Consider the following 26,676-nt stretch of genomic DNA (forward strand, 5'->3'; position numbering starts at 1 on the left):
ATATATATATGGCAGTGACTCCTGCCATTTTCCACACTGGGGAGCACATGCAAAATGACAGTATTTGTCCAGCACACAGGGCAAGTCGAAGAGGCTGCTCCGGGGAAAGTGGTGGTTCCTGCCCCCTTGAACATCATGGGGACACCTTGCTTCTCATTCAGGGCTCACGGGTTGGGAAGCTGTGTAACATGAAACCACACTTTCAAGTCTGTTGTAATTTTTAAATATTTATTTATTTATTTATTTATTTATTTATGGCTGTGTTGGGTCTTTGTTTCTGTGCGAGGGGTTTCTCCAGTTGCGGCGAGCGGTGGCCACTCTTCATCGCGGTGCGTGGGCCTCTCACTATCTCGGCCTCTCTTGTTGCGGAGCACAGGCTCCAGACGTGCAGGCTCAGTAATTGTGGCTCACGGGCCTAGTTGCTTCGTGGCATGTGGGATCCTCCCAGACCAGGGCTTGAACCCATGTCCCCTGCATTGGCAGGCAGATTGTCAACCACTGCGCCACCAGGGAAGCCCGTAATTTTTTAAATGATGATAACAAAAACTAAAAAAAAAAAAAATGCTCTAGCCTAATCCTCTCCCTCTCCTCATTTTTGCTCTCAATGTTGATGATGTGCAAGGCCACACAACCAGTCTTCTGTGCTTATTCAGGAGTGAGGATGCCCCTGTACGCACAAGGATTGAGAGAGTTTGCTGCTTCCTTCCTCCATCACTTCCCTGATAAAGAATGTGCCCATCTTCTCACTTCTGTGAATTCAAGTTGGTCTGACAGTGGTTTGTGTGGGGTTAATGATAAAGTCGCCAGCCTGCTGAGCTCAACAGAACTAAACTCGTAGCCCAAGCTGAGTGTGATTTAATGATGAGTAGATAAAGCCAGGTGCTCAGAGGACTATCTTGTACAAAGGATCTTCTCCAACCTGTTTTAAGTGCTGTCATTGGAAAATAAATATGCTACATTTGGGGGTTTTCAGGCAAACCATTTTTGTCAGACATTTCTTGGCTGTCGTCAAGTGAATGAAGACACTTTCCTATTTTGGTAATTTAGACATCAGCATTTTTTTTCATCCAAGCTAAAATAAGCCACCTAAACATAGGATAAGAGCAGATACCAAAATTATGAAGTCTTATGTTTTATTTATTACTGCCTGGGATTAAGATGTCATTGCCTCCTTCCATGGTTCCATTTCCTGTCCCCCAAGCACCACGTGCCAGAGAATTAAACAGCAAAAGAAGTTATCCTTCAGAGACCTATAAGGAGGAAAAATATTTAAATGGCTTTTAGGAGCTACCTAAATATGTCTAATTGGGGGATGGGAGACAAGACAGGAATTTAACTTTGGACACATGCCGATTCCACCTGAGAACTTTAAGGACAGGCAACTTTGCTACAGGCATTCCTTTACTTAGTTCCAGAAGTAAATTAATGGAACAGAATTGGAAGCTGCAGGTGGGATGAATTAATTGTCTTGCAGGGTTATTGGTAATGCCTAAATGGCTTTGTAAACTAAAAGTAGTCCATAAAGATGTCATTATAAGTACCTCTATCATGGGGAGTAGCATGATTAATAATGATAAAGTGAATTAAGGAAGCAAAGTTGCATTTTATCTTATTTTTTCCACGGGAAGTAAAACATGTCAAATTAGTAAATGTTATATGGTAGAACCATTCAATAAAATCCCAGCAGAGAGACAGATCGATCATCCAGTTACCCTAGTTCAAAGGACACCTAGTTTTATATATTGTTTGTAAAGTTTCTCTCCCCTACTTTAAATGTTTCTCTTTACTTTATAGGGACCAGAATGCAGATGTCATATATACATACATTTTTGTGTTTTGACTCTTATTTGTTAAGTAATACAAGTCTGAACATAGCTCCCATCAAGGCATTCTTGAGGTTATGTTAGAATTACCCTATGTTTCCTGACTTCTGTGAATAGCAAGCAGGAGCCCACTGATTGCTAACTTCGATTGAGTCCTGAGTTCAGGGTCATCACTGTGTGTTAAGTGCTTCCCACACATGTCTTCGCAACAGCCTTGTAAGGGAGGTACCCTTATTCTTGCTTCGTGATTTAAAAAGCTGAGGCTCAGAGGCATGAAATAACTTGTCCAAAGAGTCAGTCCCACATCCATCCAGCACACCAAAAGTCCGTACATTTGCTGTGAAGAAATACCGTTTTCTCTGTGTATGTGTCCACGGTTACCCCATAAAGAATAATCAGTGACGGGGAACATACAACACTGCATTAACGTGGCCTCTTAGGTTCTCTTTTTCACCCCCATCTGCACCTCTCCCTCCATGCTCTTCCTCGGTTTTGACCACATTTCAACTCTTCCCTTCGTTTTCTTTTCCAAAGGCAAATACGCCATGCGAGACCTGGTCCATCGGCTTCCAGGCGGGAATAACAGCAGCAACGCGGCGAGTAAGGCCATGTCGGATGACACGGTGACAGCCGTGTGCTGCACCCTGCACGAGGTGATCACCAAGAACATGGAGAACGCCAAGGCCTTACGGGACGCCGGCGGCATCGAGAAGTTGGTCGGCATCTCCAAAAGCAAAGGAGACAAGTAAGTCAGACGGTGACTTCCTATCACGTAGAATTGGTATTGGTAGAATCGGTTCTAACTGTGCCCAGCATCCCCTGGGTATGGGTAACACTACTGAATGTCACTGGGAAGCACTGGTGTCTGATAATCAAGAGAAGGAAAACAACAGATGGTTTCCAGTCTTCCCACCCCACAAGGAAAGCTGATCTTACTAATAATTTTGATTTGTTAAATAACTCATGACTTGGTGAGTCCTGGGACATTAGTAAGATAGACTTGACAATCCAGTGTCCAGTCTAGTGACTAGCAAGTTCCTTCCGTACGGAAGAGACGACCCTGATTCATGAAGGTATTTGGTGGCAGCTGTTCCTCTGCGGCTGAAAGTCCAAGTGTTGATGATGGATCCACATCCTTTTGTTCTGTGCCTCTTCAGTTCTGCATAACAAGTCAGGGAGGATGGGGGAGAAAACAGTGTGATGGAGTCAGAGGGAAATCAGCGTCCAACCAGCACCCTCCCTTACCAGCTGTGCCTTTGGGACAAATTATTGAATTTAACAAGTTACTGTGCTCATACTTTCCAACCTAAAACTGAGGGAGGGGCTGTCATAAAATATTTCCTGAAAGAAGTAATAATCAAGTCTTAAAGACTGAATAGAAGTTTCCGGGGCAGAGGGGATAGAGGCAGTGTGGAAGGAGGGCTTTTATGCCGATGGAATAAAGAGAGAAAAGACTCGTGTCAAAGGAGAGGCACCGCCAGAAACAGGAATGTCCCCAGTTTGATTTAAGAATCGATGGTATCTTACCCTGTGTAACCAAAACATATCTTCACAAGCCACAGAGTCAGTATATCAGTGAGCTGTCAACTTTACAAAAACATTCACTAACCTTAATTCAGTTTTGCCTCCTGGAAGTCCCTCAATGTAATCAAGTAAGATTAAAAGGATAAATCTTTTGTTATCAAGGGTCTACTTCTTGACTTTGCATTCCTGGCCACACCCCTCCATTCCTTTATATCTAAACGCTGAATAATTTTTCTCCTGTTATTAAAGGCTGTGAAGGATGCACTTTGAGACTTTTTGGAAATTCTCTCATTTCATTCAAGATATTATCATTGCATAATAAGTGAAGTTTCAGGGCTTCTGCTTAAGCACCCTGAGACCTCCAAATAGGTTCAATGAACAATTCAGGATTAGGATTTGAATACTTTCCTATATCAAATACAGAGAAGCCCCTCTGGACTCGTGTAATAATTGTGCAGTGTAAATGGATGGCTTGAATTATACCTTATAATACTTACAGTAAAATGCTCTTCTACATAGGCAGAAAGCCGTGTGGTTTTCTTTTTTATATAGTTTCAGTAGACCTTTGGAATCTCTAATTGAAATGCTTACCTGTTTTGAGCATTAAGAACTTAATATGTTGATGCTTTTCTTAAGCAAACACACATGCTCACACAGAAAAACCATAGTCCACAAAAACTCTCTGATATATTTGTCTATATTCATGGGACATTCCAAGATGAAAGTGTGTTCTCTGAATCGTACGAGAGTAGAGCTGTGGGAGGTGGTCACATTAATTCCTTCCATCCGTGTGAGCCTCCTTACTGGACCTTAAAGAGAAGAGCTGCTTTTATCAGTCCTATGGTCAAAGAAAATTATTTGATGAAACTAATTAAAAACTCATTTGAGGAAACCATCTATGAAACAGTAGATATCCACATTGCCAATCCAGAAAATAGTCCTGTTCAGTCTGTTCCCATCTGGATTATTGTTAATGGGAGGTTCCTTTCATTACAAATAATCTCAAATCTGTGCTTTAAATTGACTGAAAATTTCTTTATGGGATACTCATTTCATGTCATTGTTTCTTTTTCTTTTTTTCCCAGTGTTAGCAGTCTGGATTTATGAATTTAATAAGAAGTGTGGAATTGCTTTGAGTCAAGCATCTTCCCAGTTATAATTCTCCTGCTTAGTCAGTCTCATCCATTATTTTATGTGGTTTATCTCTTTTATATTTAGTGACTAATTTGGGGATCAAAACAAGGTTTTTATAACTGGAGATAACCTTGTCAGCCACCTACGCTTCAATTTGATTATTACTTCTCACTGCTCTTAAAATGAATCCAGAAGAACTGCTCTGGATCTTACCACTAAACTCACCATTTATCACTCAATTCTGTCATGATAGTAGACACTGAGACTCCATGGCCTTCTAGATGGGTTTTAACAAAATAGAAACACTTTATTGAAAATAGAGTTTTTGGAATTTGAGATGATTTAATAATTGGAAAAAGGAGGGATATCAGTTGGCTCTAGTTAAGTTATAAAATGCTTGCAAACTTGCCTCCTCAAAAAATTATTCAAGCTTTTAACTTGAGATCGCATGAGAAAACACAGATGAAAAAACCTACGTAGCTATGATTCTGCCTTTAACATATTTATAGGTTTTATTTCTAAACATACACATGCTTAAATATGCCGTGATACTAATGAGTCAGCCTGGCACGTTACCAATCACAGTCTGTTTGAACTGTATAACTCACCATGTTTTGCCAATACACTGGAAGAATTATTCTGGAATCCTGCGGCTGGAATGGCCGTGCTGAACACCCACAATGAATGGCATCAACTGAAATTCTCAGCCACCCCTAATTTGACACCTCTGGTGAAGATGATCAGACATTGTGTAATCGTTAATGATTCTTACAGGAGTCTTTTATACTTACCATTTTAAGTCTTGATAACTTATTCTTTTCACATCATTTTAAACATGTAATGTGGACAAGTCCATCTGTTTCAAAAGTACATTTGTATTTTTTTCAGATTTTAACAGTTATGTAGGAAATAGTGTTGAGTGTGTCACTGTATTTTGTCATAAGACAGAAAAGCCATTTAACAGCCTTGACTGTTACTTGTCATTAAGGAACTCTGTTTGTGACTGAGGTTACAATCACTTGTCACATTAGAAGCACTCAGTAGTTCAAGTCCTTCAATCAATAGTTATAGTTTTTCAAGGAGACGTTGCATGGGACCAGTCTAGTGGATGAATCAAAATTAAAGTCTAAAAAGAAAGCGATGTTTCTTTGACCTTCATCAGTTTTTTATAACTCTGTGATGTATTGGCATTTTAATTGAGAGGTTAAAAGCTGCTATTCATTACATATTCACAGTCTCTATTTTGTAACTAAGCAAAGAGTAGAAAAACAATTACACCGTCAGAGGAATTTTTGCATACTAAATATGTTTCAACTATATTATCGCTACCTGAATATTATTAATATGTATTCCTCTAGAGTTGCTTGACTTTTGTCATAGATACATATCTAGCTAGTGGTGATAAACTACAGCAAAACATAGCATTTAATCTTTGCTCAGCGTTGATTATATAAGAATAACATGTGAGGATCATCACAGTTGCAGAGGTTCTCCCCAAGGAGCCTACATCGGGCTCGCAAGCACCAGGAAAACCAGCCCCCAGATGGGAGAGCTGGAGGGACGCCATAGGAAACACAGACTCTGCTCTTAAAGGGCTCATGCAAAATCTCACATACCTCAAAACAGAGCGTGCAGAGGCAGCAGTTTGAAAACAGCCTGGGTCAGACCCCTTGCCGACCTTAGAGAACCTCTCAGAGAGGCAGGAGGCAACTGAGACTCCCCACCCTGGGGACCGAGATGCTAGCAGCAGGCATTTTGGGGAGCTAGTTCTACCATGAGGACACTGGTGCTAGCAAGTGCCTTTCGGAGTCCTCCCTCTAGTCTGTTAGCACCAGAGGCTTACCTGCCCACCAGCCAGTCAGCCCCAGTCCCGGGACCCCCTACATCGAGCAGCCAGCTGTGTCAGGACCCAGCCCTGCCCACCAGCAAGCCGGCAGCCTCCACACAAGGCAGGGCCTGGCAGCCAACCGGACCAGGGGCCAGCCCCGCTACCAGTGCACCCACAGTAGTTGGCCCTACCACAAAAGAAGGACCCACACAGACCACAAAGGGGTCACCCCTAGAGCATACATCTCTGTGACCAGAGGAGAGAGGGCTGCTGGGCACCATGGGACATCTCCTACATAAGACCACTTCTCCAAGATCAGGAAATGTAACAGACCTACTTGATACATAGAAATAAAAACAGAGAATAAAGCAAAGTGCCAGAGGAATATGTTACAAATAAAGGAAAACTAAAACTCCAGAAGAAGAACTAAGTGAAATAGAAATAAACAATCCACCCATAAAGAGTTCAAGGTAATGATCAAAAAGATGCTCAGGAGAAGAATGAACACAGTGAGAAGTTTAACAGAGAGTTGGAAAATATAAAGAAGAACCAAACAGAACTGAAGAATACAATAACTGAAATAAAAAAATATACACTAGAAAGAATCAATAGTAGATTAGATGATACAGAGGAATGGATCAGCAGACTGGAAGACAGAGTAGAGGAATTCAACCAAGCTCACCAAATACAAGAAAAATTTTTAAATGAGTATAGTTTAAGATACCTTTGGAACAACATTAAGCATACTAATATTCGCATTGTAGGGGTCCAGAAGGAAAGAGAGAGAAATGGGCAGAGAACTTGTTTGAAGGGATAATAGCTGAAAACTTCTCTAACCTGGGAAAGAAAAAAGACACCCAGGTCCAGGAAGTACAGCAAGTCCCAAACAAGATGAACCCAAAGAGGTCCTCACCAAGACACACTGTAATTAAGATGGAAAAAATTAAAGATAAAGAGAGAATCTTAAAAGCAGCAAGGGAAAAGCAACTAAGTATGTACAAGGGAACTCCCATAAGACTCTCAGCTGACTTTTCCACAGAAACTTTGCGGACCAGAAGAGAGTGACATGATATATTCACAGCGATGAAAGGAAAAAAACTTCTACAACCCAGAATACTCTATCCACCAAGATTATCATTCAGATTTGAGTTTTACAGGCAAGAAAAAGCTAAAAGAGTTCAGCACCACTAAACCAGCTTTGCAAGAAATGTTAACGGGACTTCTCTAAGTGGAAAAGAAAAGACCACAAGTAGAAATATGAGAATTACCAAAGGAAAAATGTCATTGATAAATATACAGTAAAGGTAGTAGATAGGGCTTCGCTGGTGGTGCAGTGGTTGAGAGTCCACCTGCTAATGCAGGGGATGCGGGTTCATGCCCCAGTCCGGGAAGATCCCACATGCCGTAGAGTGGCTGGGCCCGTGAGCCATGGCCACTGAGCCTGTGCGTCCAGAGCCTGTGCTCTGCAACGGGAGAGGCCACAACAGTGAGAGGCCCGCGTAGCACAAAAAAAAAAAAAAAAAAGGTAGTAGATAAACCACTTATAAAACCAGTAGGAATGTTAGAAAACAGAAGTAATAAGATCATCTATAACTACAATAAGTAGTTAAGGGATATACAAAGCAAAAAAAGATACAAAATATGAAGTAAAATATATTAAATGTGGAGGAGGGAGATCAAGATGGTGGAGTAGAAGAAAACCAAGCCCACCTCCCCCCAAAAAACACATCAAATCATCTTCACGTGGAGCAACTCTACTGAAAACAACCTGGAGACTGGCAGAAAGGCTCTTCTTCAACCAAGTCTGTAAAGAAAGATACACATGGAGTCTGTATCTACAGAGGAAGGGAGGAGTTGTGGCTGGGTCAGGACCTGTGCCCTTAGCAAGGGACACAGAAGAAGAAGGAGATACCATGGCCTTAGAGATCCTCCCTGGGCATCAAGGGGTTCAAGTCACACACTGAGCACCCCAGCCCTGGGGTCAGACACCAGGAAGACAAGTTGCCTTACATGGTTAAACACCAGTAGGATTTACAGAAGAAGAAAACAAGACTCGCTTGTTAACAGCCCATGCACAAACTTGCTTACTCCTGGGAATAGCTCAGAGGAAGCAGATTGAAAACTGTCTGGGGTTCTAGCTGGCTTACCAAGACCATGCCAGCCCACACTGGGCACCTGCTCCAGCCCCTCTTGCTCCAGCGCTGCTCTCCACTAGAGCGGAGGCCACCATGACCAAGGAGAGTGAGCATGCTTAAAGAGAACAGAGCCAGCTTGGACTAGACCCTCAGGGCTTCTGCTCCAGCCCCTGATAGGGTGGTAACTGCCACTGAGCACAGAAGAAGCCCTGTTTCACACTTGGCTCTGACTCTGACCCCTCCATCTCCAGCCATATCATCCAACAAGGTGGTAGCTGCCAGCACACCACAGGGGAAGACGTGACCCCTGCTCACTTCAGATCCAGCTCTCCCACCACTGTGCCAGCTCTCTCTCCATCTACTGGGCACACACGCAGATGGCATAGGATGCTCCCACACAAGGATACCCCTTCAAGACTGGAATAGTCAGCTCCTGCACCTAATTTCATAGAGACAGAGAATGTTAAACAAAATGAGAAGACAGGAATATGTTTCAAACGAAAGCACAAGAGAAGACAGTGGAAAACAACCCTAATGAAACAGAGATAAATTGTTTACCAGACAAAGAGTTCAAAGCAATAGTAATAAGAATGCTAACTGAGCTCAGGAAGAGACTAGATGAACACAGTGAGAACTTTAACAAGGAACTGGAAAATATAAAAAATAACCAGTCAGACAAAGCTGCAGTCATCAAAACAGTATGGTACTGGCAGAAAAACAGACACATAGATCAATGGAACAGAATAGAAAGCCCAGAAATAAAACCCATGCACTTATGGTCAATTAATATATGACAAAGGAGGCAAGAATATATAATGGAGAAAAAAAACAGTCTCTTCAATAAGTGATGCTGGGAAAACTGAACAGCTACATGCAGAAGAATGAAACTAGAACATTCTCTAATACCATAAACAAAAATAAACCCAAAATGGATTAAAGACCTAAATGGAAGACCAGAAATCTGAAACTTCTAGAGGAAAACATAGGCAGGACACTCTTTGACATAAGTCATAGCAATATTTTGAGAGGTCTGTCTCCTCAGGCAAAGGAAACAAAAGCAAAAATAAACAAAAGGGACCTAATTAAACGTAAAAGCCTTTGCATAGCAAAGGGAACCATCAACAAAATGAAAAGACAACCTATTGAATATTCACAAATGATATAACCAACAAGGGGTTAATATCCAGTTGTATATATCCAAGATATATATATATATATATATAACATACAACTCAATATCAGAAAAACAACCCAATTAAAAAATAGGCAGAAGACCTCAATAGGCATTTTTCCAAAGAAGACATACAGATGGCCAACAGGCGCATGAAAAGATGCTCAGCATCACTAATCATCAGGGAACTGCAAATCAAAACCACAATGAGATATCACATCACAGCTGTCAGAATGGCTGTCATCAAAAGGACAAAAATAACAAGTGTTGGCGAGGATGTGGAGGAAAGGGAACCCTCGTATGTTGTTCGTGGAAATGTAAATTGGTGCAGCCACTATGGAGAGCAGTATGGAGGGTCCTCAAAAAATTAACAATAGAACCACCATATGATCCAGCAATTCAAGTTCTGTATATTTTTCCAAAGAAAACAAAAACACTAATTAGAAAAAAATACATGCACCTCAATGTTCATTACAGCATTATTTACAATAGTCAGTATATGGAAACTGCCTAAGTATCTAACGATAGGTGAATGGATAATGAAGATGTGAGATAGATACATAGATATAGATATAGATATAGTGAGAGAGACAGAGACAGAGACTATTACTTGGCCATAAAAAAGAATGAAATCTTGTCATTTGCAATAATATGGATGGACCTAGAGGATATTATGCTAAGTGAAATAAGTTGGAGAAAGACAAATACCATATGATTTCACTTGTATGTGGAATCTAAAAAACAAAAGAATAAACATAACTAAACAGAAACAGACTCATAGATACAGAGAACAAACAGGTGGTTGCCAGAGAAGAGTGGGATGGTAGGATTGGGGAGGTGAGTGAAATAGGTGAGGGAGGTTAAAAGATACAAAATTCCAGTTGCAAAATAAACGAATCATAGGGATGAAATATACAGCACAGGGAATATCATCAATAATATTGTAATAACTTTGTGTAGTGACAGAGTTATCACGGTGGTTATTTTGTAATGTATACAGATATTAGATCACTAGGAACTAACAGAGTGCTGTAGGTCAATTATAATTCAGTTTTTCAAAAGAGACTAAAGTGTACCTATGTCTGTATCCATTAAAAGATCTAAAATTCTCTAAGTCAAAAGAATTTAATACATTTAGAGCATGATACTAGCATAAATGTGAAATCATTTAGCAACTGTCTATTTTAGTGAAAGAAAACATGTATATTACTTAAATACAGCTTATCTCTCATAGAGAAAAAATCTTGAAATTTATAAGAACTCTGTATTTTTTCTTTTAAAAGTATACGATATAACTAAGAGATTTTCAAACACAGCCAAAGTTGAATTCCAAGTCAGCAATAATGATAGTAAGAGTGACTGTTACTGTTTCCAGTAAGTAAATGGATGAAGACTACTTAAACGTAGTTGGTCTACATTGCAAACGTGAAGACCCAGGAAGATAGCAGACATTTAATTGATCATGTATTAGCATCCCATCATTTCATTTGCAGGTCCTCACACATCCATTCGCTCTGGCTTTCAAATCCAAGCTCAACCTGATCCCATCTAACCATCTGCTTACTTTGCATTTTAAAAACTATTTTATGCCAGAAGCAGTTTTGATCTCAATTCAGATGTTCTCTTTGAGGGATCTGTGGGCCACTGCACCATGGGTCAGCTTCAAGGGTGGACTTCACCTTGGAGTCCTCATGAGTGGTTATGTCCTGCCCAACTCCAGGAGTCACCACATAGGCCAGGGGTCGGCCAACTGCAACCCACAAGCCAAATCCCCCCCCCACTGCCCATTCTTGTAAGTAACACTTGATTAGAACACAGCCACTTCCATTATTTTGTCTATTATTTATGACTCCTTTCATCCTGCAATGGCAGAGTTGAGCAGCTGGAACCGAGACCATATGGCCCACAAATCACATAATATTTATTATCTGACCCTTTACAGAAAAAGTGTGCCAGCTCTTGTGATCAGGCACAGTGTCACAGTAGCCACTCAAGTTGTGCAGCTGTTGTGGACCCAGCCCGTTGGAACAAAGAATCTGCAGGTAGTTAATAGTTGCCCTCACCACTAGTCAAAGTGACTTCCAAGAATTGGATCGAATTTAATCAACACGGATGTATTGACCTAGTGCCTGTTCTGAGATGCAGGTTGGCACTGAACCAAAAGGTGAAATATTTAGCTATAGTTTCCTAGGGATTTCAAAGCCATGACTCGAAAAAAAATGGAAGAACCACTAGTCCAAAGGTTTTCACGACCTTACTTTCTCACTCTGATCCAGAGGACAGAATTTTAATTGCATGAAGGGCTTGGTTTATAGATGCTTATCCACACTCATCCCTCCATATAAATGTAAGGGAGTGTGTGTGCCAGTGTGTGCACACGTCAGCTTCATGCCAGTCACTTGTGCTTGGCATCATCAGCAAACGGAAGGCAACTGCCTGTAACCACTCAGGTATATAGAGTCAACGCTATACGTGCTCTCACGCTTCAGTTGAGGAAATGAATATCTTTTTCCTTCTTACTTACTACACAGGTGTTAAACAACACTGCCACTAAAACCCTTTAATCTGGCCTTTCGTAGTCGCTATCCTTCTCTTCTTTCTGTTCCATTTTGTCGTCCAGCACTAAATCTGCATTCTGACTCTTGGGTTTGTATTTGCAATGCACAGCTCTTGGGTTTGCGTTTTGAAAATTCTTTGCCAAATTGCAGTGCCTTCCTGTCTCTCCCCTTCATGGGTATGTGGGTGAGAATGAGGTTGGAGACTGGTGACAGCCATCCCTTGTACTGTCCAGTGTGGAAAAAGAAAAGAGCCAGAAAAGCCATGAAGCTTTTATTCTTTTTATTCTTGCTGTTTCCCGACAAGTCAATTTGAAGCCCAGCTGTCCCCCTCACCATCTTGCGTGTCCTGTCTTTTCTTTATCAGACACTCTCCGAAGGTAATCAAGGCCGCGTCTCAGGTTTTGAACAGCATGTGGCAGTACCGAGATCTGAGGAGTCTCTACAAAAAGGTAAGGCTTGCTTTACCTTCTTGGCTCATTAGCTGCACACAGGCCCTGAGCCCAAAGACACCATATTTGGTCCTAACGAGATGTGTCATAGATACGAAGGGACCTCGTCTGAGAGTCTGAGCAATTGAAACACAGCTGAAACAAGAGATCAATGAAGAAGCCAAAGAAAAGGGTCATTAAGTGTCCCCTGAATATACACTAAGATTCATGAACTTCCTGGATTGGACAGACCAATAGCCATAGAAAAAATAAGCGTGTTTTCCTGAGCTTCTATATTGTATAATAGTCTAAAAAGTAATAATGAACAGAGGGATTTTGCCAAAAAAAAAAAAAAGCATCAACAAGAGTCAATAATAATGTAGTAATAAGTAGAGAGGAGACAGAAAAAATTGTAAAAAGCAGTTCAGGAGGTTGAGAAGAATTGCAGCCCAGGAACATGGAGTAGAGACCCGACAGCCTGCCCCGTGTTCCTAGCCTGAGACCCTGACCTAGTTACGGATCAGGTTGAAGGGCTGATGATCCTAATGACAGCCGTCGATCATAGCAAGAGGCTGGGCATTCGTTCAGCAGACTCCCCCCAGGCCGGCAGGAATTTATATCATACATTTCAGAGGAGACTTCATCCCCAAAATGGTTTAAAAATAAACCTTAAGAGAAAAAGGTCACATCTAGACATTTTAGTTCTACACCTCATTCCCAAATGCTGCTAAACAGAAGCTGCATACTTTTCTTTTCTGCTTGGGAGGGGAGAGAGGCCTTTAACAACATCTCCCAGAAGTTGTCGTTTTGTTGTTACCAGACCAGCACATGTGAGTCGTTTAAATGATCGGAGATCCCAGGATAGATTTGAGTTAACAAATGGGGCAGAGAACACCACTGACAGATTGGCAGGGAGAATAGCCTAGGCATCGATCTCCATAGGATTTCAGAAAACGTGAACAGGGCTTCCATCAACAGCTGCCCAAAGCACCTCCTTGCAGCCCCTGGCAGCCTGCATGGAGGAAGAGGGGGAGCTGAAAGTCATTGCCACCTTGGTCCCCAGCCTCCCAGTCTTGGGATCGGGAGGTGGGGTCACAGCAAGAGACTCACATTAGAGGGGGCAAGACCCATCTTGCCAGAGGGAAAATTTGTCACTTTCTAAGCCAGTGGGAAAAAGTAAATATTTAATACCGGTCCTACTAAGTTAGTCTATTTCTAGATTTCCCCAAGGTCTTTCTGTTTCCCGTAAGCATTCATTACTTTGTACTTTCAAGTTTAGCCCATATATTTCAAATTTCTCTTTCAAGATTCTTCTGTTCCTTAAGAGGAAGTATGTTTAGGCTGAAACATTGCAAAATTAAGGGTTAGGGGAGTGTTCTGGATTAATTATATCCTTTCCTACGTATCTTGCTGTTCATCGAAAGTGTTTTGGGTTCCATTCTGTTTGAAATGCACATCCCAGCATCCCTACGTGGTTCCTTCCGGGACTCTTCCAGGAGACAAATGAATTCTCTCCCAGTACAGGATCCTTCAGCTAAACAGGCAGCCAGACATGAAGAACATGCTATAAATTAGAAAAGAGCTGGTCGTTCTGAATCGGTGGCTCCAGAAGTTCAATGAAATATTACTGCCTCAAATAAACTCCACTTTCCCTCGGATCACGAACATTTCTTTGCTGAAATGCACCTTCTCATACTTCTGTGCATTGAAGGGAAACGGCTTTTAGAGACTCTACAAGTTATTTGTTGAATAGTAGTATGACTTTTCCATCTTAGTTTTTTTCTGTGTTGGTAGTAGGGTTCAGAAAGTGTAATTGTCTCTCTCCATGAAAAAAAAAAAAAAGAATGTGTTGACAGAAATTTAATGGAGCTAAAACTCAAGAGCTAAAGAGGATTTAAAGTGTGGTTCATGTGAGGAGACTCAAGAAAGACGGGCTGAAGAAGCTGATGGTGATGTTTTTCATTGACCCAGGATTTTAAAATATTGAGAAAGAGCTGTTCTTCTTTTTTTTTTTTTTTTTTTTGGTTGCATCGGGTTGCTGTGTGTGGGCTTCCTCTAGTTGCGGTGAGCAGGGGCTTCTCATTGCAGAGCACGGGCTCTAGGTGCACAGGCTTCAGTAGTTGCAGCACGTGGGCTCAGTAGTTGCAACACCCGGGCTTCCGTAGTTGTGGCTCACAGGCTCTAGAGCGCAGGCTCAGTAGTCATGGTACACAGGCTTAGTTGCTCCGCGGCATGTGGGATCTTCCTGGACCTGGGCTCGAACCTGTGTCCCCTCCATTGGCAGGCCGATTCTTGACCACTGCACCACCAGGGAAGTCCCAAGAGATGTTCTTAATAGCTTCCATATTATGCAGTCATGATATGGAATGAGGACTTTATGTTCAGTATAAGTGCTGCTAATAGCAAAGCTCAAAATGCACAGAAGCTTTTCTTTTTTGAAAGGTCCTTTGGTGAGAAAAACCAAATTCATTCATCCTTATGAACTGTTGTTAATCAGCAGGACAATAGATTTCCATTTTGTTCTTCATTGACAATTAATATATCATTTAAAAAATGCCTGATCCATGTCTTTTAATTATCTATGTTTCTAATCTATTTATTAAACACCTAGTATAGGCTTAGAAAAGGAAGAATTCCAAAGAAAACATGACACGTAGAGCAGCTACTGTGGATAAAAATGAAATACGGAACAACGATCGGCAAGTACGTTAGATTCAGAGTTATGTACCACAGGCTTACTGGATAAATTAAGAGCAGGAGAATTTTAGAGCAAAATCTTGAGTCTGTAGAGTGCTCATAAGTTAGGAGGTAAGAGGAAATGGCGTTATGTCTAAGAGGAAAAACATGAGTAGAGAGGTGGAAATTGAAATAAAAATGGCATATCTATGAGACAGAATTAAAGGCCCATCTGGCTTATTTCCTCCTAGGACCCAAGCACAGAGGCCAGAATCACAATTCATTAGCTCAGCTACTTTAGTTTACTTAGAAATCCATTTAATACATCAGAATATTCTTTTGGCCAGGAGTGCTGACCAAATTATGTTGGATTCCTGATACATTGTGAGCCAAAACATTTGCATTATCCAAATCTTCAACTTCAGGTAGTCCTGGACTTCTGATTTTCTCCCCTAAGGGAAAATAAGTAACTGAAGAAGAATGTTTTCACCGGCAGGCTAAATAATGCATCACGTTTTTGTATTTTTTTTAAACCAATCCTTAAGATTAGATAACCACAGAGAGAACTTTAAAATGTCTTTATCATCTGTACTGTATTTTTGCAGAGGATGTTTTCTAAAGGAAAAGAAGATAAGCCTTGGAACAGACTTGATAAAGGGATAAAAGAAAAGCAGGAGATCAAAAGTTCTTGACTGTTTTGAACATTGGTACTTTAAAAAAGGAGGTCACTGACATAGTAGAGTGATTATGTTTGACTATGGTATGGTCTGTTGGGACAACTCATTTTGGAAGGAGATAAATTTTCTGGGGGTGTGTATGTACAATTATTATAGAAATAATCTCTTACAAACCCTTATATAATACCTTAATCCTATGTACGTCTCCAAAAAATCGTTTTTGGTTAGGATCCAGGCTAAGCCACTCTAACAGAGAGACTCAAAAATACAGAAGCTCCAGCTAAACAGGTCTCTTTCCCTCTCATGGAACTGTAGCTGGTTAGGCAGGCGGTCCAGGGTCAGCAGGTAACCCTGGGACCCGTCTTGTTACTCTGCCTTGTACTAGGGTGTCATCCTTGCCTGTGTGGACACAGCTCCCTAGCTTAGCTCTTCCCCTCTCATTCCAGAGAGAGGACGAGTGAGGGCAAGTCATGCTCTTTGAAGCAAGCTGCAAACTCCTGCTCTCCTCCCAGGAGCAAGAACTCAGTCATGTGGCCACGGCCAGGTACCCAGCTGTGGGGGAGGACAGGAAAAGTGGGCCGCCGTGATACCTGCTAAAACTTGGTAGCAGGAGGAAAGGGGTTATTTTACTAAAAGAAGAAAGACAGTATCAGCTCCAGTAGTCATTTGCTTTTGTTCAAATATCTTAAATATTCATCGTAATCGCTACCTAATGGGTCATTTTATTCCATTTCAGCGTGACCATGATTTTTCAGAACTTCTTACATTAAGCAAAAACCTCCCTATCTGCAACAACTGCCTTCCAACCATATACTAAAAAGTCTAATTTCTTTTCTCTATGATAGCCTTCCTGTTTTTGAAGTTAACCAACTCTGTACAAGGCCATCCCTTCTCAGTTGTAGGGATAGCAACATTTATTATTATTACAACTGTTGACTGAAAAAAAATGCACAACCTAAAAGTAAAAAGTTATGTTTTATTCGGTGTACAAAACTGAGGGCTTAAGCCTGGGACCCAGCATCTCAGCTCACTCTGAGAGACTGCTCCAAAGAGGTAAGAGAGGGAGCCAGGATACACAGGAGTTTCTGTAACAAAGACCAAGTAGTCGGAACATCAAAAGGTTACTGCTAATTAAGGAAAAACAAACATCTCAAGTTAAGGAATTTAGCGCTTTTCCGTGTATGGGAAGATGCAAGAGTCTGGGCTCACTGAAATCATTCCTTTGATCTGCACCTCAGCTGTCTGGGGCCAGTATCCTGTGCTTTCTCATCCTGGACGTCCTCAGAGGGTAGCTGCAGTGGCTGACTGCTAGATGGAGGGCATCTTGCCTCCATCCTGAGTTCCCTCAGGGCTCACCGTCAGGGCGGCTATAATGTGATGGCTTGATGGCTGAAGCATCCTTTGCTTACTGATATGGCAGGCAATATTTTTCATTCACACAACTCATGCTCAGTTGTAATAGATCAACGTTTCCACGACCTTCACCATTGCTATCACTTTTTTCCACGTGCGTGCAAGTTTGTCAGCATCCCTTTTGTAATGTAGCACCCCAAAATGAATATATTCTTCCAAGTTTATTTGCAGGAGAAGAAAGAGAATAATGAGACTATACTTGCCTGGTGCTGGGCACTGAACTTCAACTAATGAAACCTGGGAGTGTAGTAGTTCCTGGGAGGCTCATTGTCCTAGCTGGTGAAGTACAAAGAGCACAGGACTTAGAATCAAACAGCCAGAGGTTAAAGGCACAGCCCTGCCACTTACTAGAAGCATGACCTTGGGCAAGTTACGTGAGCCTCTCTGCCCATCAGTGCAGCAGCTGACTTTGGGCAGTCCTGTGGCCCACTCCTCAGAGGGACAGGGACGACTCACCGGGCCTCAGTCGGGTATCAGAGATGCGCTGGTGTTGTTTTGTATCCAGCTATCTGAACCTGGTGGGCAGGTTCCTGACATAGAGTCTCCAGAAAAGTAAATAACCTCTAAAAATGGTCTAAAATGGACCTCTGTGCTGCCTTCCTTCTGCTTTATGTGTCAGAGCCTGGAACTTTCCTCAACCCTTGCATCCGAGAACCTTCACATCATTTCATGGAGACTGCAGGCATCTCCCCATCAGTCCCATTCCCATCCCTTGCTTTCCTCATCCGTGAGGTAAACGCCATACACCTGCCTGGCCACATCGCTGATGACCTCAAAGGGGACAGCGGTCATTTAAGAGCTTGGTCAGCTGGAGAGTCACATACCAGTGGGAGTTAACTGCTGTGAATCCTAGAACAGTTTTCATGCCGTTTGGCTGACAGATGCTCTTTGCCATCCTGTCCACAGGCAGCTGGACATTTGGATCCTAGTATTTCATTTCATCACTGTCATCGTTGTTCACCTTCACCTACACTTTCATGATTCTCTTTCTTTGTTCGTCTTCCCTCTTTCCAGCCCCTCGATGCCTAATCCAGTGCCCCCTTCCCACAGTCTTTCTCCTAAGCAGCTGTGCCAGCCAACGATACTGGCAATGTCTGCACAGCCCCAAAGCAAAGACTCTTGCATGGTGGGGTGTAGGTAAACCAAACTACACACATAGGATTTTGTAGGAAGCCCAGTAGTGACAATGAAAGTTGTCAGGGTTTTAGAGGTAGCTGGAAAGCCTTTATTCCATTTTAGTGCGGAATTTGTGTACATGGCAGGTCGAGGATGCTGAAGACATGCTCGTTGGATTGAGGGTGGTTCAGAGGGTTGGAATGAGAAGGGGTGAGGTCAGGCCCTGGCTTAGGAAACAGCATGCCGTGTCCCTCCGATAAGAGGCCCTGCCGTGACCCTGTACGTTGATAGTTTGAAAATGTGATAAACAGCATCACTCGCAGAAAGTCTCCCGACTCCCCATGACACCGTTGTCCCCTGAGTTGCCTCAGGCTCTCTGGTTGTCCCTCCTCCATCCTTTATGGGCTCGTCTTCTTGTTCATTCCCTAAATGTTGGTGTCACTCAGGGCTCTGTGTTTAGATCTTTCTCATCTCACACAGGGCCTCTTGCTGGGTGTCTGGAGCCCTTCCTTGGGTTCAGTTACCAGCCACGTGTAGTGGTCTCCTGCATCTCTTTCTCCAGGCCCGGCCTCTCCATATATCTAGCCATCTGCTAGATGACCTACTCAGATTCCTGCAGCACCTCACATGAACACACTGTTCCTGGATCTGGCTCCTCTCCCTGCGTTCTCTGATCACAGCCCTCCACCTGTCACCCTAGCCAGGACCCAGGAACCACCACTGGCTCTTTCCTCTCCTTCACACATCTGCGTCAAACCCACCAGAAAACCCCAATCTTCTGTCTCCATCCATCTCTCTCCACGGTCATGGCCATGAAAAGCTGCTTCCATCTTCTGGATTATCAACCCCCATCCTAACTGGTCTCTGCGCCTTCTGGCTTCCTCCACTCCTGTCGGTTCTCCAGAGGGCAGCCGGGGTGAACTTCCTAAAAAGCACATCTGATTAAATTACTACTGCACCTCTCAGTGGCTCCCACTGCCCACAGGAAGAAATCCAGACATCTTACCGCAGCCCGTGAGACCTTTCAGGTGCAGCCGCAGCCTAGCTCTCCATTTAATCTCTGTCTCTGCCTGCACTCAGCCACCAGCTGTACCTAACTTCTGTGCTTCCAGTTCCCTCTCCCTCCTTCTCTCCCACCCTGTGGAGCATTTCCAAACATCTGTACCCCACCTTCCACCCTACCTGCCTCCTGAATATTTTTTTTAATATCACCTCCCGTGAAAATCACTTTTCCAACCTCTTCACCACATTTGAATTAAGATCATTCCATCTGAAATAATTGTAAAGCAAATTAATTTAGATGAATGATAACTGAATCACTTTGTTGTACACCGGAAATGAACACAACATTGTAAATCAACAATACTTCAATAAAAAGAAATAAATTTTCAATTCAAACTTTTAAAGAATGACTTTTAAGCATCATAAAGAGCATGAACTTAGAGCTAAAAATTGTGCAACATAATGGTGCTATAATATTTAATAACTAGATAAGATTTATTTGTACTTTTATAGAAAAAACAATTTTCCTCCTTGGTTCAGATATTAATTTGGGGAGGATGTGTATTACAAACTTACATTACAAGTCATTTCTTCATAGAAATTGCAGTGAGACTCGCCCAGAACTGTAGCATAATTAATGTCAACTCCTAATGAACGGAATTCTGAATGGATACCTTAAATATATATTATACAAAATGAACAAATGCTCCCTGAAAAAGACTGTGTGACTATGTGCTCAAAAACAAGGATGAAGTAAATGAAATAAGTTAAATGAAGCATGTCTACATCTTTTGCAAAAATAATGTAGATGGTTTAACTTTTTTAAAAATTGCAGTTTAGGGACTTCCCTGGTGGCACAGTGCTTAATAATCCTCCTGCCAATGCAGGGGACACGGGTTCGAGCCCTGGTCCAGGAAGATCCCATATGCCGCGGAGCAAATAAGCCCATGCACCACAACTACTGAGCCTGTGCTCTAGAGCCCACGAGTCACAACTGCTGAGCCCACATGCCACAACTAATGAAGCCCTCACACCTAGAGCCTGTGGTCCACAACAAGAGGAGCCACCACAATGAGAAACCTGCACACCACAATGAGGACTCAACGCAGCCAAAAATAAATTTTAAAAAAATAAATTTATTTTAAAAAATTGCAGTTCATACTTACTTTGATTTCTCTGTTTCTGTGAACTTCCAAATTTCCCTCCTGGCTACCAGTGTCCGTGAAGGTTGCCAATGCAGCCATCAGCTTAATGACAAGAAAAATTGACGTTTATCTCATTCCCAGCCAGTACAGATCACTGCTGGTCTTCGTGAGACGTTAGGTCCAAGACCAATATAGTGGGACTTCCTAAACACAAATTCCATTAACAGGCTTTGGTTTTAAAATTGGCATGGACTATTTTGCTTTCAAATGTTATTTACATAGCAGTCACTTAAAATGTAAGCTTGTTTATCACTTGAACTCAGACTTGAACAAGATTTAGCATATGATTCTTAGGCTTTGAATGAAAATCTTCTTTCAATTCTAGTTAAATAGTTCTATGTTAATGTTTAATTATCAGAAATGCAAACAAGATCTTCACATTTGCTCTCATGTTGGGGCAAAGTAACCTCTTATTAAAGAATTACAGCCAGCAGGCCTGAATGTTGCACTGGATGGTGGTTAATTCCTACCTGGTCGTGGTCGGCCCCTAGGTCAAGGTGCCAGCCAGGAGGTCCCCTGCCAACTCCATGACAATCTGCCTTATGTAGGACATGTTCCTAGAGTCCCAGGGTGACCATGCCAGCCCAGCACAGCAGCTTTTTGTCCTTCCCCACCTCCCAGCTGCACCTTCAGAAAAGCACTGGTCTCTGGATCTCACTGGGACTCAGCGGGTGAGGCCCCTCTGCCCCAGCAAAGACCTTTGGGAACTCCAGACCACGCTAGAAGGTTCTGAGAAAAGCCACAATAGCAACATGGAGTCATCCCAGGCCATCCTGTGTGATACAATGGGAACCCTTCTCAGGGTGACGGATCTACGGGAAGTTGTGGAGCTCCAGGTACAATGAATCTGCTCCATCCTCTGAGGCACAGACGTGTCCTGAGATGGAGTGAAGAAGTAGCAGAAAGCCTCAGGGCATCAGGGTGAGAACGCCTCTGAGCACTGGGAACCAGAAGACGGTGATGTTAACTGAGGGGGCGCCACCTCTGTTCTGCTGTCTTGCTTCTCCATGGGCTGCTCGCCAAGAAAACATGCTGAGTCTTTAAAATAGACCCTGCAAAGTCATCATGAAAAGGGACAGGGTGGTCCCTATTGTCAAGTAGACAATTTGTCCAGTGTTCCGCTTATAATGCTGAGGCTCATTATTTTGCTCTAAGTATCTCAAAGGGCTTCAGAGAGAACAGCATCTACTCAACCACTCTATGAGCGAATTAAAATCCTTCATTCATAAATGCAGGGATCAAATCAAAGACAAATCAAAGGTCAGAATCCAACCAGTTGACAATCACCAGGCTCATTTTACCTCCACTAATAGCCGTGTCCCTGTGTTTCTACAGTTGTGTTCCTGTAGGGCACCCTATTCCCCTACCCACCACATGAAACGTTGGAACCTTGCACGTTGAGCTTGTCTCAAAGAATGCCCAACCACCTGTGCTTGAAACAGAAAAAGGTGATGTTTCTACGGATAGCGATATTGTATTCACTGTGGCCATTTGGATGAGAGAAACAAAGCATAAAACTAATCTTTAGGGGCCTCCCTGGTGGCGCAGTGGTTGAGAGTCCGCCTGCCGATGCAGGGGATACGGGTTCGTGCCCCGGTCTGGGAGGATCCCATGTGCCGCGGAGCGGCTGGGCCCGTGAGCCATGGCCGCTGGGCCTGCGCGTCCGGAGCCTGTGCTCCGCAACGGGAGAGGCCACAACAGTGAGAGGCCCGCATACCGCAAAAAAAAAAAAAAAAAAAAAAAAAAAACTAATCTTTAAAGATAGACTCTCAGGCTGTGGGTACCATTCAGCCAGTGAGTAATGAGCTTTGATGGGAGTGGAGTCATGCCCTTCACGGCCTGAATCGCGCAGGACTCTCTTTTCTTACTGCCATGGGATTCATTTCATTGGCCCTTGCCACTACTGCACTCACAAAACAAGAAATCAATAAGTAATTATGGATAGGGAGGGGGTTGCCTGCAGATTTCCTCAAACGTCCAAACTACAGTGGATGAGAGAGTGGACACAGCGCTCCGTGTTGTCTTTCGCTGCTCCCAGGAGACTGACCTCTATACCTAGATGAGCCAGTGGTCCTGATCCCTGTGAACTGAAGTCACATTTCATGCTTCACATCCCTCATCACCCTCACCTGCTGGATATTTAAAAAGCAATACTGGATTGCAGTGAGAACTAGAAAGATATTTTCAAATACTGTCAAGGAAAAAAACACAACATGATCAAAATTCAAAATTTTGATCTTTAAGCTTTGCAGCAAGAAGAGCAAGAAATAATTTTGTACTCGCTTTAGCATGTTGCCATTTTGAAAATTAAGAGATTTTTACTTGGGGAGTATCTAAGATGGTGATAGAAAGGTGGTAAATCCTCTATAGAAATGAATTAAATGACTGAATGTACAGCTGTCATTTTAGCAAGGAAATTGCCTACCAGGAATTTATTAATCTTTCTACTGTTCTGGAAAATTCTTTACAAAGAGATGACCGGAAGGATGTGAAGACTTTTGGCCAGACTCTTAAACAACCTGAGTGCAGTGTCCTCAAGACTCAAAATTGTAGCTCCTTGAGTTCTTTCTTTTCTAAATCACTGCGTGTCAAGCTGGGGTAGGAAACAAAAAGCCTGAGGTTAAACTCAGCTATGACACACATTCGCGTGTTGATTTTTGTATCGACAAATAAGGTCCTCCTTCATGAGGTCCCCTAACCTCTCTGAGACAATTCACAGACACTAATCATATGATATCTGTCCAAAAACAAAGGCACAAATGGGAACAAAAGTAAAAATCAATTGTGCAAAAGTGGAAATCGATGCACATGGCAGTTTCTAAATAAGAAGTGAGTAGTTAGAGCTGTTGTGGGACTGGACCTCCAAGTTGGGGAAAATCCTCATGAGCGGTGTCCAAGCTGAATGTTTCCCTCCTGCCTCTGCTCTGCCAGGTGGCTTTACTGTAACATTTTAAATCAGAACCTCCGAAAATACCCCAGAGACAAAAGGCAGAGGAAAGAGATAGAATCAGGAGCTAGAAAACTCACTAAGCATTTTTTTTTCTTGGAAGTATGATTGATTTACAATGTCGTGTTAGTTTCAGGTGTACAGCAGGGTGATTCACTTATACATATATATACAGTTATATATATATATATATATATATATATATATATATGTATGTATACATACACATACGTACATATATATGTACGTGTATGTATATTCTTGTTCAGATTCTTTTCCATATAGGTTATTACAAGATATTAAATGTAGTTCCCTATGCTCTACAGTAGGACCTTACCTTGTTGTTTGTCTCCTTTATATATATGAGTGTGTATCTGTTAATCCCAAACTCCTAATTTATACACTCCCCCTTTCCCCTTTGGTAACCATAGTTTGTTTTCCATGTCTATGAGCCTATTTCTGTTTTGTAAATAAGTTCATTTGCCTCATGTATTTAAATTCTACATATAAGTGATATCAAATGATATTTGTCTTTGTCTGACTTACTTCACTTAGTATGATCATCTCTAAGTCCAGCCATGTTGCTGCAAATGGCATTATTTCATTCTTTTTTATGGCTGGGTAATATTCCATTGTATATATGCACCACATCTTCTTTATCCATTCACCTGTTGATGGGAGAGGTCAGATCTATCATCTATCCTTTAGGTTGCTTCCATGTCTTGGCTACTGTAAACGGTGGCACTGTGAACATTGGGGTGTGTATCTCTTTTCAAATCAGAAAAAAAACCTCACTAAGTTTAATGTAAATCTACCACCATTCTTGTTATTTACTTTGGGCAGTTCATTCAAACTCACCCCACCTTTTCAGTGGATCCCAGTAGATGGGATGAACTACGTCTAAGAGAGCCTTCATTAGACTGGGGAGAAAGAACATGATCAATTTCTTCTCTCTTCCTACCTCCATCTGTCCCCCTGCCCTCTCAGAAGCTGTTCCTTCCTATGTCCCAGTGCCACCCCCCCCAACCTCATCAGGCTCTGGCAGGGAAGGGGGATTAGCAGAGGAGAGAGAGAGCCCTGCCCATGCGGTTGTAGCCTGGCATTGGTATCCCGCCTATGACAGATGCCCACGTGCTGGCTCCTTGTCTCATGGGGGCAGTAGTGTAGTTTGCTCACTGGTACCAGCCTCCAACTGAGGACTCCTGGACTGGACCTGGTCACCTCCAGTTAATTGCTCTGAACTCTCCATCCACCTCAGGCTTCTGCTACTCCACTGCACATAGACCAGAGTGGATATAGATTTTGCGCCCTGTAGGTTAGGTAGTTTGGGTAATCCTGTTTAAGAAGAATATACTTTAATATAAAATTTCCTACAGGCCTTGGAGGGGGGTCATGCAGTGGACAGGCCTGAGACCTAAGCTTCTTAAGCTCCATGGTCGGTCCACCTCTGGCACTGAGTCTGTGCATCACCCTGATAATGGTACTGCAGACACCAGTCCCTGCAACCCCCAAACTCCAGAGAGCCTGTGGTCAAGCAGAATAAGGAGTTCACTTCCCAGGCTTCAGGAGAGGAAGGATGGGGAATGCCCAGCCCACTGACTGCCTCCGAGGAAGCCTCCCCACTGGCATTCTCCACCCACTAGTGAATTCTCAGCCTAATCTTATATAATCTGGAGATAGAACATGTCTTAATGCTGCAGAACCTTATTTTGTCCTCCACTTTCACAACTGTGAATGGATGATCTAAGTCTTTACTTTGAGGTTATATATGGAGCAATGGGTCATCTGGTATTCACTCCTTGGGACCTTAGCCAAAACACAGACAATGGAAGAAAATTATATTCACATCCTGTCGCAATACCTTGTTTCAGGTATTCAATTATCTTAAGTTGTCCACAAGTCTAATCAATTGTGTCTAACACATCCCAAATAAACATGGCTTTAAAACAAATTAATTGCTCTCTGTTAGTTTCCTATTGCTGCATTAGCATATTACAGCAAACTGAGTGGCTTCAAGAAACACAAATTCATGATCTTACAGTTCTCGAGGTCAGAAGTGCAAACTGGGTTTCACTGGGCTGAAATGAAAGTGTTGGTCCTGGATGCACCTCTTCCTGAAGCTGTCTAGAGAATCCATTTCCTTTTCCAGCTTCTGGAGGCTGCCACTCTCCTTGGCTGGTGGCCCCTTCCTCCATTTTCTAAGCCATCAGCATAGCTTCTTTGATTTTCTTTCTCTGCTTCTATGGTCACATCACCTTCTCTAAATGCCACCCTCTTGCATCTCTCTTTAAGGACCCTTGTGATTGCATTGGACCCACTCAGATAATTCGGAGTAATCTCCCTCTTTCAACATCTTTAACTTAATCACACCTGCAGAGTCCCTTTGTTATGTAAGGTAGCCTATCACAGGTTCTAGGTAACTAGGACATGGATATCTTTGGGGGGGGATGCATTATTTAGCTGGATCTCCATCACATACAAACTGCAAGGCAGGCTGGGACATGTGGTCCAGGTGTGTGTCTAGGAAGAAAAGTAAATGGATTTGTAGCAGGTCTGGCCATATCCTCCTCCCTTGCACGATCTCCTCCCAGGCTTCTCCACTGCCGCTCTCCCTTGGGTATTCTCTGAACTTGCAAGCCTCCATCTCAGTCTTTTTTTGCAGACTCCTGGTCTTCCCTGAGGCATCTTTGCTTTTCATCCTATACCGCCTAGTGGAGATGACCTCATCTGGCCCATGGTTGTTTTTTTGTTTGTTTTAATAAATTTATTTATTTATTTTTGGCCGTGTTGGGTCTTCGTTGCCGCGTGGGCTTTCTTTAATTGCGGCGAGCAGGGACTACTCTTCGTTGTGGTGTGTGGGCCTCTCATTGCCGTGACTTCTCTTGTTGCAGAGCACAGGCTCTAGGTGCATGGGCTTCAGTAGTTGTGGCATGTGGGCTCAGTAGTTGTGGCTCACAGGCTCTAGAGCGCAGGCTCAGTAGTGGTGGAACACGGGCTTAGTTGCTCCATGGCATGTGGGATCTTCCTGGACCAGGGCTC

General features: G+C 42.6%; 1 protein-coding gene across 2 annotated transcripts in view; it reads left to right on the forward strand.

The window, feature by feature from the left end:
• Nucleotides 1-26,676, forward strand: part of CTNND2 (catenin delta 2) — a gene marked incomplete at its 5' end in the record, with an annotated part of 948,683 nt that overhangs the window by 889,052 nt on the left and 32,955 nt on the right. For both annotated transcript variants that reach the window (XM_082623542.1, XM_082623543.1), the window contains 2 exons: nt 2,358-2,568; nt 12,538-12,622. In XM_082623542.1, the coding sequence (XP_082479668.1) occupies nt 2,358-2,568; nt 12,538-12,622 (296 nt within the window). The remainder of the gene's footprint in view (nt 1-2,357; nt 2,569-12,537; nt 12,623-26,676) is intronic.

Source organism: Mesoplodon mirus, assembly GCF_964341445.2.
Source record: "Mesoplodon mirus genome assembly, chromosome: 5".
Taxonomy (NCBI): Eukaryota; Metazoa; Chordata; class Mammalia; order Artiodactyla; family Ziphiidae; genus Mesoplodon; species Mesoplodon mirus.